Here is a 16,365-nt window from a genome sequence, read left to right as displayed (position 1 = left end):
GAGACAGGGTTTCTTGTTTAACAGCCCTAGTTGTCCTTGAATTCACTTTCTAGACCAGGCTGGCCTTGAACTCACAGAGATCCACCTGCCTCTGCCTCCTCAGTGCTGGAATTATTGCCCAGCTATTTCCCATGATTTTAAGGTTACTTATTTTCTGCAAACAAAACAATAGCAACAAAAGAGATAATTTTTTTCTCAAAAAATGTTAAAATACATAATAGAGTTTTGTAATGAGCATGTTTGTTCTTCACTACCTTTTTAAAGATTTATTTGTGTGTGTGTGTGTTACTTGCATGTATGGATGTGCCCTATGTGTGCCTGGTGCCTTCAAAGACTAGAAGAGGGCTATCAGATCCTCTGGAACTGGAGTTGTAGATGGTTGTGAGCTACAATGCCAGTACTTGGTGCTGAACCTAGATCCTCTGCAAGAGCAGTATGATGGTTTGAATAAAAATGGCACCCATAGGCTCATAGATTTGAATACTTAGTCATCAGGGAGTAGCATTACTTGAGAAGGATCAGGAGACGTGGCCTTGTTGGAGGAAGTGTGTCACTGGAGGCAGGCTTTGAGGTTTCAAAAGCCCAAGCCAGGCCCAGTGCCTTTCTCTTCCTGTTTCCTATGGATCTAGATGTAGAACTCTCAGCTGCTTCTCCAGCCCTGTGTCTAACTGTGTGCTCCAGTGCTTTCCACCATTACTAAACCTCTGAAACTGTAAGGAAGCCCCAACTAAATGCTTTCTTTTATAAAAGTTGCCTTGGTTATGGTGTTTCTTTACAGCAGCATCACTGTAACTAAGACAGACAGCAAGAGCACTCAACCACTGAGCTGTCTCCAGCCCTCTACCATTGACTTTTTGTGTGTGTGTTCACAATCTTTTTTTTTATTAAATTTTTTTTTAATTAAAAATTTCTGCCTCCTCCCCGCCTCCCTTTTCCCTCCCCTCCCCCCTACCATTGACTTTTTTAAGAGGATAAGAAATGGGAGTTAGACTGGGTCTCATTGTATGGATTGGGCTGGCCTTATTAGTCTTCCTGCCTTAGGCTCTTAAGTGTTGTGATTACAGGTGTGTGTCACCTTGCTGAGCTCTACCTCTAACACTTCATGTATCTTTGTCCATCTCTTTTATCAATCCATCTTATTTGTGTGATGTACTTCAAAGTAAGGTTCAGACACTGGTACACTGCTTGTTGCTGAAACACAGCATCACGTGTCTTCTTTATTGAGCTGTCACAGTTTGAACACATTTGTTTGTAACTAGTATTTACAACTGAAGAAATGATAAAACATTGCCAAAAACCAGTTCCCACTGGGCTCAGGAGGCAGAGGCAGGAGGATCTCTGTGAGTCTGAGACCAGCCTGATCTACAGAGTGAGTTCCAGGACAACCTGGGCTACACAGAGAAACCCTGTGTCAAACCAAAACAAAAAACAAACAAAAACAAGCAAAAAGCCCAGCTCCCTTGTGCCTGTTTCCAACCAGTGCTTCTTTCCATCTGCTCCCAGGAAATTATCATTCTGGTGTCTGATGTTATCAGCTAGTTTCACTTTGTTCTTTTTGTTTAATTTCTTGTTTATTTGGAGATGGTGGTGTCACCATGTTACCCAGGCTACCTGAAACTCAGGGCTTGAATAGTCCTGCCTCAGCCTCCTGAGTCAGTGAGTCTGATCTGCTGTGCTGACATTGTACTCGGTTTTATACTTCATCTAGAAACAGAATCATCCTGTGTGTCTTCTCTTGGCTGCTTTGATGCATCTTTGAAGTTCATCTTTGTTGTCTGTGACTGCAGTTTCTCTAAACAGTTGGTAAACATTTAGATTGTTTTTAATACAGGGCTACTATGACTCATGCTTCTGTAAAACTCATTTCTTTTGGTGTATCAATTGGGATTCTGGCTTAAACTATATAATTTATAAGAAAATGTGGAAAATTTATATTTAAAAATATATGGGTCTTGGGCTAGTGGAATGGCTAAGTAGGTACTCAGTTGTCAAAGCCTGAGGACCTGAGTTCAATCCCCAGGACCCACATGGTGGAAGGAGAGAGGACCAACTCCCACAAGTTGTCCTCTGGTCATCATACATGTATCATACATCATACGTGCACACACACACCAAATAAGCAAATGTAATTAAAAATAACTTAAATATATGATGTTTTGTGCCTCTTTCTGTCCATTAATTAGTTTTATATCTGGTCATATATGTTTTCTGTATTATCTTAGCCTGTTTTTACAAGTGTCTCCAGAAAGATCATGTAAATATATAGTTAGATTTTTTTTCCCTGAGCCACACTTCAGTTAGTGCTTCCCTTTCTTCTGCTTTACTCAGTTGCTCTTTATCATCACCCTCTTCACCTCTGCTGTAATCAGACTCTCCATCCAGCAATGTTAGGGTGCCTTTAGAAGTCAATACCAGTATTGTCCCTCTCCCCAAATCCTGCAATGCCTTCCCAAGATGCTTCTGGTCAAACTACATTTCTATGTTGCGGCCTGGTTTCTTGCCTCTTTGGTCCATCTATACTGACTTTTTTTTGCTATTTATTTCCTCCCTTCCATCCTATTCAGCCTCCCTTACCCACTCCCTCCTCTCTCCTTTCTTATTTTTGTAGTGCTGGGGGCCAACTCAAGGCCTCCTGCATGCTAGGCTAGTGCTCTGCCACTATGCCCACCTTCCTCAGCTCTCTTGTTCTTGAACACAGGACCTGTACTGTAGTCCTTCCCTCCCCAAGTTCTCCTGAAGAGCCCCTCCCATTACTCTCACCTGTTATTTGTGTATGTTGTTATTTGTATTATTTCTTTCGATGGTACATTTTATAAGGGCAGAAACTTTATTTCGTTCATTAATATATGGCAGACTGTTGACTTACAGTGGAATCCAAGTACTTGTTGGGAGGATAAATGAATGTTTCATTATTTTTTCCTAATGGGAAAACTTTTTGTTTGTTTGCTTGTTTATTTTAGTTTGTTCTGGTTTTTCGAGACAGGTTTTCTTTGTGTGCCTTGGAGCCTGTCCTGGAACTCACTCTATAGACCAGGGTGGCCTTGAATTCACAGAGATCCGCCTGCCTCTACCTCCCAAGTGCTGGGATTAAGGGCCTGCACCACTACCGCCTGACTTTTTGTTTTGTTTTAAAACAGGGTCTTGCTGTGTATCACTGTCAAGTCTGGAGCTCCCTGTGTAGACCAGGCTGGCCTTGAACTCCTAAAAATTCTGTTTCAAGTGCTGGGATAAAAGGCATACACCACCAAACTTGGCTGGAACAACTGGTTTTTACATTTATAGTTTTTAGCAGATTGTTTGGGAAATAAGGGGCCCCCACAAGATTTTTGTGTATTCTTTTTCTCATTTCTAATCCCCTGTTCCTGGATGAAGTGACATCAGCTTACTTATTTGATAATGGAAAAAAAGTTCATCTAGAAGGAAAGATGGAATATAGAAAAATAGAAAGGGGGCTAGTGCGATGGCTCAGTGGTTAAGAATGCATGCTGCGCAATCCCGAGGACCTAAGTTAGGATCCTAGCACCATGGGACCAGCTCTGAGAGATCTGACACCCTCTTCTGGCCTCATGCACCTGCACACATAAATGAAATAAATTTAATACAATAGAAAATATGGGGTTCCTGTGGAGATGAGTGCTGTGGTGCTGTCTCTGCTTTGGGGAGTCAGGATGCTGTTCCTCTGAGTGAGGAGGAATGGGGTGAAGGATGACAGGCAGCAGACTCAAGTAAACCCCTTTGCCTGGGCTGTATGTGGAGGAAGTTATTGCCAATGAAGAGACAGTAAAGTCATCTCAGAAGACAGCTGAAGGTGTTGGGCTTAGGTGGGGATCCTTAGTCTGTCTGTCTGTCTGTCTGAACTTATATAGGAAAGTCTCTGTCTTCATGTTCAGACTCTCAAGAGTCATTGTTGGTCATTATCTTTGCTCTTCACATCCTAGAGACTTGACTACTGTGTCTTTGTCTAAAACAGCCTGTCAGGTTCATCAGTGCTGTTTCTGTTGTGAATGGAGTAGGCCCTCTAGTCTATTATCCTGTTGATCTTTATGCAGTTTGACATGGCCAGCCATTGTAGACTTCCTCTATTGACCTTACTCTTGGCTTTTTCATGTGTTTCTCTGTACACTACCTTTTCTGCTCAACTCGGACCTTTTGCTCTGATTTCCTACTTCTTCCTTACATTGCGTTCCTATCCTGAGTAAGAGGTTGGGTGTGCTGGTGAGCAGACACTTCTAGATTTTCCACATTAGCAGGGAGGTCAGGGTCAGAGGAGAAGTGGAAAACCCCTGCAGAGACTGTGATGTGAGAGAGCCTGGCATTTTAGAGCAGAGGAAGTCCTGGAGTGTGAAATATGCACAGATGGACTTTGTGTGGAGAAGTGAAAGGTTGGCTTTTCAGATGGGCTTTACTTCAGATGCCTTACGTGGAAAAGCAGTGAGTTAGTAGGCGTCCATAAGGGGCAGTTGGTAGTTAGGCTCCTGACACCTGTTTACTGAAGAGTTGGTGCCCTTGGGACCATGATTCTCAGCCTTTCTAATGCGGTCCTTTAATACAGTTCCTCGTGTTGTGGGGACCCCCAACCATGAAATGATTTTGTTGCTATTGTTATGAATCATAACGTAAATATCTGATGTGACCCCCCCCAAAGGGTCACAACCCACAGGTTGAGAACCATTGCCTTAGGAGATGCCTTTGTTTACCCTAGACTTTGATGGCCACACTGGGGAAAGTTGCTAAGAAAAGTCCAAGGTGTGTGCTTTTATACCATTCCTTTATTTTCTTTGAGCTGAGCATCTAGGTCAAAAAGGACACATTGAAAAGCCTGTGGGCCACGTCCACTTGGAACTCAGAGATGCTCCGTTCTCAAGTCGCTCTGGTGCTCAGTAAATGAGTATATTATAAACTTCTTTTACTTACTCTATATTCATTCCTAAATATTAGTTATCAGCTAGGTGAAATGTAAATGACTGAAATGATTTTTTTTATTCTTTTGCTCATCATAGCTAGCATTCCATCATCTTCTATACATCTGTGATTTAGCCATTTTTATTGCTGTGTCTTACATGTTTTCATGGATAACTATTCCATAACAGAAAAAAAAAATCTGTCTCACTGGGTGGTGCCGTACGCATTTATCCCAGCACTCAGGAGGCAGAGGCAGGTGGATCTCTGAGTTTGAGGTCATCCTGGTTTACAAAGCGAGTTCCAAGACAGCCAGGAGTTACACAGAAAACCCTGTCTTGAAAAAAAAAAAACAATAAAAAACAAAAACAAAACAAAATAATCTGCCTCATCCCTCCCTCAAACAAATAAATGAAATAAATAAATAAACAAATAAAATCTTGTTAAAAATCTTTCACAAGCTGTATGTGGTGACACACACCTTTAACCCCAGCACTCAGGAGGCAGAGGCAGGAAATCTCTTGATTTTGAGGCTATTCTGATCTACAGAGCCAGTTCAGGACAGTGAGGGCTCCACAGAGAGACTCTGTCTCGATAGATACAGGTAGGTAGGTAGATCTATACCACTTGTGGAATTTGTATTGTTCTTTGTTTCACACTGCACTATTGATGTCTTTATGTATTGTGGTATGTGTGCAAGCATACCTCATAATATACTGGACATTGTGTATTTTCTTTGTAATTATAAGTAATGCTAAACCATTTCTCAGTGTGGTTATGTAGTTTGTACAGTTACAGCAGTGTGTCAAAGCTCAGACTTGGATGGCTGCTTTTTACAGTGTCCTTCGCTGCTGGCTGTATAAAGATGAAACCTCTTTTTTTTTTCCCCCTTCAGAGACAGGGTTTCTCTGTATCTATGGAGCTGGTCCTGAAACTAGCTTTTGTAGACCAGGCTGGTTGTGAACTCACAGAGATCTGCTTGCCTCTGCCTCCTGAGTGCTGGGATTAAAGGTGTGTGCCATCACCGCCCAGCAGATTTCTTTTATAAAGCAGCAAGTTAAATCTTTCTATTTCATTTTTTTCTTGATGACTCTACAGAGCTCTTTAGATATTGTACATATAAGATTGCTGTTGCTGAATGTCTGCAGATATCCTCTCCCATGCTGATATGTGTTTTTCTCTAGAGTATCTTTTTTTTAAATGTTTTTTTTTTTATGTTCATTGGTATCTCACCTGCATGTGTGTCTGTGTGAGGATATCCAATCCCCCATAACTGGAGTTATAAACAGTTGTGAGCTACCATGTGGGTGTTAGGAATTAAACACAAGTCCTCTGAAGAGCAATGGAAGAGCAATCAGTGCTCTTAAACTCTGAGCTGTCTCTCCAGCACATATAGTATCTTTTTTGTTGTTGTTGTTGTTAATTGTGTGTGTGGTGGGATGGGGGTCTTGAATTTGGATCTCAGACATGCTGGGGAAGCGCTTACCACCGAGCTAACCCGCAGTCCCTCTTAAAGGATCTTTTGATGAAAATTCTAAATTTAATATAGTCGTTTGTTTTTTCCACCTATTATTGTTTGGTTTCAGGGGTTTTGTTCTTTTTGTTTGTTTGTTTGTTTTGAGACAGAGCCTTTCTGTACAGTACAAGGTAACCTTGAGTTCACAAATGGTTGTCTATCTCAGCCTCCTGAGTACTAGAATTGTAGACCTGCTTGTAACTGGGTCCTTTTTTGCAGAAACACTGTGACTTGTGTTTCTGCAAAAATTTTTGTATGGGCCAAAGTAAAGCCCCCGTTTCCCTTCAAATGGATTGCCATTTACTAAAAAGACTCCCGTTTCCCCACGAGTCTTTGCATTGTTCATGTGCAAAGATTTACTGATGTGTAGGTGTGTTTCTGAGTGCTGTGTTTGCTCCATGGGTCCTTTGATCTTTGCCTACTCAAAGTCTTCATAATGGGAGAAGCAACTCCTTCTTCTACCTGTTCTTTTTCTAAGAGTGAATTTTTTGTCTGTTCTTGGTTTGTTTGTTTGTTTGTTTGTTTTGGCTTTTTTTGTTTTTGCATTTCCTTTTGAATTTCAATATTGCTGTGGGGATTTGGTTGAGATGACATTAAGTCTGTAAACTAGGAGAACTGATATTTTTAGATTATGTTCTAATTCTATATGAAGTCCCCTAGTTTCCTTTGTGGTGATCTTTCATGTGCTTTGTTCCATTTGCTTTTCCCCACTTGTTTTTGTGATGCTGAGAATTGAGTCAGGCCCTGTGTTCCAGCTATAGTCTCAGCCCTCCATTTCCCTCTAAATGTTTTTTATACTTCGATACTGTTGCAATGTTACCTTTGCTTTGAGTTCCCTTCTTTAGCCAATCCCAGATATTTTCCTGAAAGAGACTGTGATCGCTGTCTAGGCTGCTGACTGGGGTCGGAAGAGCTGTGAGAAGAGAGAATGGAAATGAAAAGGTCAAATTTATTCCCTTCAAAGTGCCTTTTCCTTCTCATTTCTGTTTTGCACGTTTTTACAGCCAGGGGAGAAAGGGCCAGTCTTGTGTGTTTTCCCATAGAGGGATGCCTGTGTACTTTCGCACCACAGTGCCACACAGGAGGTTCTAATTAATTGTTGAGAGAAGTAAAAATCTTGAGTAGGCAGTTTCAGATCCAAATTATAATATTTTCTTGGGTAAAGAAAAGAGACCTTTAAAACTGTGTTCCCCAGGAAGCCTCAAGGATTTTCCAGATTTAGTCTCACTTGAAAATGTCCAAATCTTAAGATTCATTAAATGTCTATTTATAAAGCGACTTAGAGATTTTCCTAAACTACTCCATCCCGATCTTAAAGATAACCAGGCTTCCATCTTGTTTGTCGGATGTTGAGCCAGGCTCCTGGTGAACAGATACCAGAGAGAAGCCCCTACTCCAAAAAAATAGACAGTAGAAACAAAAACCCAGCTCCTCATAGATCCACCCCGCATCCCAGGGAAAACCGCTGTCAGCGTGTGGTGCGCTTCCTTCAGTGCTCTTCTGCATTAGCACTGTTGGTTTATGAATTATGTGTTCTGTGTCTTAAGAGTTTTCATATGCTGTTGAATATATTTTTTTGTCTTCCCATTTGGGTAATTAGTTTGTATTTTTTTAGATGATAATGGTTTGATTGAACATCTCTTAAAGCTCGTGTGTGTACTATTTTCTTAGAAATAGAAATACTGACTTAAAGTGTTTGACCATTTTAATGTTGGAAAATTTATTCTTGGATCCCTTTTAGTTACACTCTAAGAATTAGAGAGTAATGAACAAGACAGGTGAGGATCTCATGTCATTAACTTACAGTTGAATGAAAGAGAGAAAGATTAAACAAGAGTTATATAAACCAATTCGTTTACACACTTTTTTAATTCCTTTAAAAGGAAAAACACAAAATGTTAGAATAATAGATGAAATTCCTGGCAAGGGGCATCTGTACATGTGTGATGAACTCACACAGACACATATACATAAATAAACTTAAATAAAATCAGAGAAATTAACAACAGCAGCAGAAGAATTGGTTTTAATAGGGGCCCTATCTAATTCCTAATAACTGGAAATAAGGAGGATAGAACGGTAATATATATATTAGACAGTGCTATGGGAGAACAGCAAAATCTAAAATGTGGAACGAGAACGATTGCCTGCATCCTTCAGCAAATACAGTGTAAGATTAAAGAAAAGTTAAGAGTCACATTGATGAGATGAAATGTGTTGTCACCTGAGAACCCTAATTTGAATGAATCAACTCTAGAAATTTATGGGATAGCTGGAAAAATTTAAACACTAGTTAGATAGTTGATATTATTAAGGGCTTAAAAATATTTAGGTGTTGTAGCACTACAGTTACACTGGATAGTTTCAGTTGGGATTTGCTTTGAATGACACATCGTGGGTGCTCTGTGGTGGTGGGAGCTCAGTAGGTCTGTTGGAACAAGTGGATGTGAGTTTCCAGGTAAATGATCATAAAAAACAGTTTATCACACAATTCTTTGCTATCTTTGTATGTATTTAAATTTTTCTGTAAGTTAAAGCTATTTGCATTCTTTGGGCAGTATTTAAAGGTCATGCAATGAAGCATTGGTTGAAGGGATGGAATAAAAAGAATGATTTTGAGGAATATATTATGAGGTAATCAGTTACATTTGGCAACTAGTTTTGCATTTAGTAACATATTAGTAATCTAGGGCTGAGAGGTATATAAGTTTATGGTTTGGGGTCTGTGTAAAGGAAAAAGGAAGCAGCATCTCGAGGAGGTGTGGTGCAGGGTGATGATACTGGAAAGTTTTGCTTTTGGACAGACGTGCTTAAGATTGCTAGGTAGAGTGATATCAGAGTCAGATGTGGGATGAAATTTAGTCAAAACCTTCAGGAAGAGGGAGATTGCCTGGGAATGTGTAAAAGAAGGGGGGGTATCTTGAGAGGAGCAGAGAAAGAGGAGTCAATCAGAATTCTGAGAGAGAAGGTGAAAGAGGGGCGGAAGTAATGTATTTTAGGAACAGGAAGCTTCCAGGAGGGTATGGATGCAGTGATACTCTCATAGGGACTCATCTAGTAGAAAAGCTTGGTGGTACTGCTCTCTCTCCCCCTTATCTTTTTCCTCTCTTTTATTTTCTTTTCTTCCTTGAAGTCACAGACTCACTCGGTAGCCCAAGGTGCCTTTGATCTTCCAGTCTTTCTGCCTTGTCACTTGAGTGTTAGGTTCTGAGTCTGAGACGCAGCTTTGTCTGTTTCTTCCAGATTTTGAAGACTGAAGGCCTTTGGGGGGGGGGGGGGTTGGCATCTGATGGGGTAGGAGTAGAAGAAACATGCTCACAATATACAAAGTTATTTTATTTAACATTGTTTAAATGTTTTAAACAGTTACTAAAACTTGTTAAGCATTTAAGAACTATACTGTAGTATCATGTCCCTTTAGTGAATTAATAGATCATGTTAAATTTGCATTGATTAGGCCTGGTGGTGGTGGCACATGCCTTTAATCCCAGCACTCGGGAGGCAGAGAAGGGTGAATCTGTGAGTTTGAGGCCAGCCTGGTCTACAGAGCAGAGTGAGTTCCAGGAAAGGCTCCAAAGTTACAGAGAAGCCCTGTCTCAAAAAAAGAAAGAAGGAAAAAAGAAAAGGAAGAAAGAAAAAAAAGAATTGTATTGATTAGGTGGAGAGCTATGATTAGAAACAAAGCTCTTATTTCACATTTGATTGGCCTTCATTCCCTTGGTGCTCTTAGCCCACGTAGAGAACACATACTTTAGTTTTGTATGCTTTTTCAGTATATCTGTTAGTTTTGTTTTTATGAAGTATTATCAATTTACACAAAAATTGTGGAACTAAAGTTTTCAATACTTTGAATACTATACTTTGGATCTGGGGAGCCTATCCTAAAGTCTGTTTGCACGGTGACTGTGCATGTGTAGATGTTTGTATTAGTTAAGGTTCTCTAAAAGAACGGAACCTCAAGAATGAATGAATCTATCTATAGGGGATTTATTAGAAAAGTTTACAGGATTTTTCCAGTTAGTTCAACAATAGCTGTCTACCAACAGAAGGTTTAAGAACCCAGTAGCTGTTCAGTCCACAAGGCTGGATGTCTCAGCTGGTCTTCAGTAGCCACTGGAATCCTGAGGAAGAACTTCTTATGCCTGTGAAGGAATGGGCTTGCTAGTGAGAGTGAGAGCAGGCACCTTTCTTCTGTGCCCTGTTAAGGACTACCAGCAGATGCTGTGGTCCAGATTACAGGTGTGTCATTCCCCCTCAAAGATCCAGGTAACACATGGGTCTACCCATTTCAAATGGTTTACCTAAGAATCTCTCACAGATGTGCCCAGCCATTTGGCTTTTAGTTAATTCCAGATGTGGTCAAGTTGACAACTGAGAATAGCCATCACAAGGTTCTTTGACATAAAAGCAAAACATGATCATTAAATATCTTAAAAAAATATCTTACTTTCTGGGATGTTAAAAAGTTACTTAGATTTCTGTTTTTAAAACAGCTTTTTGATTTTTAATTGTGTTCCTTTTGTTCCAAGTTCGTATAAGTAGGATTTGCTGTAAAAAAAAAAAAAAAATGAAATAGGCAGAAACCTGCTGTTCCCCATTACTGTCCATCACCACTTAAGTGTTGGTGTCCCCTGTGGGCTCAACACTGACACACATGGCACTGTGAGCACTTCCTGTGGCAGAGAGGTGCCTGGCAGAAGGGAGACAGTCTTTATACAGGAGTCTTGTAATTTTTCCCCTCTAAGTACAGAACTGTGAGTGAGAATTTGCTTCATATGGAGAAAACAAAACAGATAAAACCCCTCATAGCATGTTGTACAGCCCTCGAGGCTGAAAGGGATGAGTCAGCCTTTTAGGGATGCTTCTCCCGAAGTTGCTGACCTCTGACCAGACGCTTATGCAGCCCCAGTTGAAATTTCACTCATTTTTCATATGACAGTTGGAGCTTGGTTGCCAGAAGGGGCTGTGAGAATGCTGCTGCCTCCAGAGCAGCATGCGCCCACACTGGCTGCCACTCTACTGCCTGTTGACTCATTCCCACAGCTCTATATAGAGCTCGGCTCTTAAACACGATGTTCTTGGAGTGAGAAAGAAAGGGAGTTTTTTTTTTTTCCTTCCACAGAACCTCCCTACCTCAAATCTGCATTGCCTTTTCTTTTGTGCCTTGCCCTCTTTGTGAAACTGTTCTTTTAAAAGGTCTCCTAGTGTTTCCCTTTATCACTTGTTTGACTTTGTAAGCATTAAGGCATTTACTGGGCCAAGATTGCCCTAGTATGTTCCACCAGAAAGAGTCAGAAATTCTAGATAACAAACCAACAGCTTTTTGGTTTTTAGGTATCTATTAAAAATCCATCAAATGGTCCAGAAGCATCCTAATACCATCTTATTGTGAATATCAGTTATAAAAACACTGCATAAGGGAATAAATTACCTTTTAATTTTGGGCAAATGAAATAATTCCTATCTGTAATTTAAAAAGAGCTTAGGTTCTCCCTAGAGAAAGCAAAATGCTTGTGACTCAGAAGGGTCGCTCCGTGTAGTAGGAAAAGACTGAGGCTTATCTGGGAACGGACACTTTCCCACGTATCCTTACATCCAGTATGATCTTGGAGTGGTGTAGGGAAGCTATCTGTGGTGCCCTGTCTATTCACAACTAGCATGTACCTCATTGACAGTGAGGAACTCTTCAGGAGGACCGGCAGATATGAGACGCAGATTCCGCTCTGGAATGTGTTCTGTGGCTTTTAGAAACATATTTTAATTGGAGAGGGGTGGGGAAACAGTTGAACTGTAGTTAAATAGTCAGCTTCCTTGGCTATTGCCTATAAATACCACATAAGAAAGGCTGTTGGGGTTCTCAGCAAAGTTATGTGGCATATGTATTTATTTGTATATATATATGTTGTGTGTGTGATCCCCGAATGTTTCTTCTGTGGGGTTGAGTTTGGATTGTGTTTGCTTTGTTGTTCTAAACTGCATTAACCCCAGAGTTCCTTCTCATAGGGTTTTGAATAACCATTTGTAAAAGAGAGAGGAAAGCAGTTTGTTCTGTCTTCCGAAGTCTTTCTGTGCTCCTCCCCTCCCCCTAGAGAGGACAGGAGGGGAGGAGCCACTGCTCTAACCACGAACTTCAGGTCTTCTCTGGATCGCTGGGCTTCCTGTCTGCAGTCATTCAACTCTGGGCCATCTTGACTTGCCTGAAGGGTGGAGAATTGGTGTCTTCTCAGAGAAGGGGAGAGAGTTCTCACGTTCTCCTGTGGGCACAGGCATGAGACTGAGTTTGTAAAGCTCGCTGTGGCCTTTCTAGACTTTTTCTGTGACTTGGACTTTTTGTGTTTGTGAGCTGTTTCCGTGAGGACTCCGTCATGACTCTGCTGGAGCCCGAGATGCTGATGATGGCTGTGCAGTCAGGTAATTCCCTTATTTCCTGCAAAGCTCATTTGCCACAGGCGTCTGTAGAATGGTTGAGCACATTTGTGCTAGCATTGGGCTGAGATGGAAGCTGAAACATACACCATTCAGCAGACATTTCATTTTCAAGTTTTTATGGTTTTTAAAATTCTTTTCTATTGCGTGTTTCAGTTTTTCAGACATAGCTTTGAATTATGTGCTAACCGATCTGAAGAGCACACAGCCAGGGGACCTACTTGCTTTTCTTTAACCATTTTATCACCGTCTTTGGCACTGCTTTAGTGAAGGGTGATTGAATTGCTTTTGACGCTTTATATAGTGTGTCTTTAGTCACAAACCGACTCTTTTTATGTCACTGTGAAAGCATCTGACGCTTTCCTCTGCCGTTCTTCTCTTCTGTGTCACAGCCTCTCCGCTTCATCTTTACAGCGTCTGGGAACGCTCTTGGTAAAGCACAAGACTGAGTTAAGCGGTAGAGATAGGGAAGCAGTTAACAGAAGGAATGCAGGATATTTTAAATTCTATCTCTAAAAATAATTTTTCAATTCAAAGCTTCTCTTAAAACTCTTAAAAATTCCACATAGTTTGTAATGGTTCCTTTTACTTTTGGTGTTTTTAAAACTTGTAAGTCAGATATCTAAAAATAGAAATGTTCCCTTTCTTATTTTTAGACTTCTACTAAAATGTAATCTGTACTGTTTTCAGAAAGATTCATACAAGTGGCATTTGTACCCTCTACTCCATCCCCTGGCCCCATGCAGAAAATGAAACTCTGTCTCTGGCATGACTGGTCTCTGTCCTCCTAGGGAGTGCTTAGGTAGTGTGTTGTCAGGGCCAGATACACATCAGCTGAGGACGGAGCAGATGCCGTCAACTTATGCCGTGGACAGGAAAGGCCAAGGAAGAAGGATCCAAGCTATTCTCTTCTTTCTGGTTTACAAACACAGCCATAATGAGTCGTTTATCAGATGAATTTTTCTGTCCTTGTGTGCTATGCCTTTCAGGTTGCCTTTTCCCCCCCTCCCACAGATCTCTGGAGCTTTGTGTTCTAAACAAATAGTGTGCTTATCTGAGTGTTTCCCATCTGTCTTTGATGAGGTATCTCAGTAGCTCTTGATTAAACTGACTCGATTTTTCCCATCTGTATTCCAGTTTCCTGCTGTGTGTGGGCAAGTGTGTATTTTACTTTAAGGGGCAGATTTTAATTTTTGAACATTCCGTCTCAGACAGTGACATCTCATAGTGCAGGTTAAAGGTTTCGTCCCCTAAGATAATTTCAGTATTCCTAGCCCTAAAAGGGAAAGAAAGGGCTGTTCTCTGTAGTTTCTTGTCTAAGTGTAGGTTTTCCTACAGCATATGTTGGACAGGACTGGTCACCCATCTGTCAGACCAGCTACTTCATAAAACTTTCAGAGGACAACAGTATGTAAGACAAGTGTGGACGGAATTGACAGGGCTGTTGGGTACAGGTAGGACGAGAAGTCTGCCGCGGAGATGATAGATGTGGACTTGGTCTTTTTGTTGTATTCATGTAAACTGGGTTACTTAAAGTTAGAAAATATTCAGAAACATTTAATATTAGCCACCACAGATGGGTTCATGAAGCTTCCCTGTTTTGTTTTGGAGTGCCACGGCACAAGCCGTTACAGCAGCAGTGCAGCAGCCATTATGGTGGGAAGTGAAGAGTCTGCTATGGAATGGCAGTAAGCAATGATTCTTATTAAAAGCCAAGAAATATGTTAACCTGTACCTTCATGAGTATATGCTTCCTGGGACAAATACTTTTTATACTGTAAAATAACTAAATCCTTCAGGTGGGATTGAAGATGCTAAGTTTTAAGGTGCTGGATATAGTTCGGGGTTCACGGTGCTCAGCAGGAGTTTTTACCTAGTACTTGGCGCTCTGAGGTTTTGGCAGGGCATCCTCAAGTGTTTATGAGGGTTTAACTCCTTTACACTGCTGGAGGTTTCAAGCTGTTTTGGATCCAGTTGGGTGCTGCCCTTCTGTGTCACAGTTGGATCACCCTCCCTCCTGCCCTTCCTGCAGTGCCATCTTCACAGTGCACACCAAGTGTCCCTGCATGTGGCTTCCTAATTAGACCATTAGGTTCTCTGAAAAAAGGTTTATTTTTAATAAAGCGCGCGTGTGTGTGTGTGAATGCAGGTGCAGTAAGAGGCCAGAGCTGGAGTTAAGGTAGTTGTGTGCCACCTGACATTGTTCTCCAGCCCTTACTAGCTTCTTAAGAGCAAACCACTCATCCGTATGTGGACTCCTATTGGTGGCACATGGTAGACACTAATTTACCTTTTTAAGGATGGTGGGATTTTGTTTGACTTAATTCTCATTAATAAACATAATTCTTTAAATTAAGATTTTATAAAAGTATTTTGTAATCTCTTCTTCCATAAATAAGTGAATCTAGTGGCCCGTTATCCTTTATTTTAGCCAGACATCATCCAGGGCTTCATGGCTTTCAGAGTTGATGTTCTTTGCCCCCGAGTTTGTAGTGTGCCCTGTGATGAAGTGTGTTGTTAGATAGATCTCAGTGTTCCAGTCAAACCACGGCTAGAGTTCATGTCACTGCCGTGGGAATCTGTCTGGATTGTCACAGTTAGAAAATGATTTGAAGTGGACATTGTAGAATTTCTGAAGCTGGCCCTAGGGGAGTAACAGGGCTACGGCAGTGATGGGTGTCTCTCTGAATAGAATATGCTAGGACTCAGGCCTGACAGAATGTGTGTGTGACCCCCGAGCTGGCAGCCCTCTGCCTTTTTCTAGCCAGTACCATCTGTAAGTCATTCCTCCAGAACAGTGTGATAGACTTTCTTGATAGAGTGTATTAGGATGATGACTCCACAGTCTGCTTTGGACCCATGATACATGCCTGACCATGTTGGGCTACAGCTAAGGGGTTAGTTGGCCTGTTTTCCCCGTGTTGCTTGAGCACATATGTGTGTACCCCAGGCCTCACACTTGTCTGTGCATAGGATACCGCTGGTCATTGTGGCTGCTTTAGGAAAAGAGGATGATAAAAGACCAGGAGCCCAAAGTAGAAGAGACTTTGTGTTTCACAAAGCAATTGAGTGTTCTTTTGAGCTTATTCTGGGACTAGGCTGTAAATGCAAAAGGATATATAGGTATATAAAGGTATTAGGTATATAAACTTGGACGCAAACCCATAGTCCTACTGCTCAACCTAAGAAGCAGAGCATTGCTTATGTAAGTGCACTCATGGAATTCCTTTCAGATCATTTGTTTTACACCAGTTCCATATTGCCTATTCAAAATATCCATTAATTAGAAGTTTCCTCTCCATTTATTAGTTAACTTCCTTATCCTTGATATCTATGTACTCAATTCCTAAATATTCCTTTGACTTCTTTTTCCTTGATCATGGCAGTTTGCCCCTGAACTATTTGTTTTAAAACAATGTGCAGAATAGGGGAATGACAGTCATTTAAAGGAGGGCTGGGAAAGAATGGCAAAGTGCAAGAGACAGACTAAGCAGATTAAGTCCCACACATTTTAGAAGCATGGT

At 41.1% G+C, this 16,365-nt stretch overlaps 1 protein-coding gene across 2 annotated transcripts in view; it reads left to right on the top strand.

The window, feature by feature from the left end:
* Nucleotides 1-12,568: 12,568 nt before the first annotated feature.
* The window catches only part of Mrtfa (myocardin related transcription factor A), a 96,334-nt gene continuing 92,537 nt past the window's right edge, over nt 12,569-16,365 (top strand). For both annotated transcript variants that reach the window (XM_041671691.1, XM_041671690.1), the window contains exon 1: nt 12,569-12,826. In XM_041671691.1, the coding sequence (XP_041527625.1) occupies nt 12,781-12,826 (46 nt within the window). In that variant the 5' untranslated portion in view covers nt 12,569-12,780. The remainder of the gene's footprint in view (nt 12,827-16,365) is intronic.

Source organism: Microtus oregoni, unplaced genomic scaffold, assembly GCF_018167655.1.
Source record: "Microtus oregoni isolate MIOR12 unplaced genomic scaffold, Mior012 000022F_ref0000154, whole genome shotgun sequence".
NCBI lineage: Eukaryota > Metazoa > Chordata > Mammalia > Rodentia > Cricetidae > Microtus > Microtus oregoni.
Note: the sequence above shows the minus strand (reverse complement) of the source record. Positions and strands in the feature narration are given on the sequence as shown.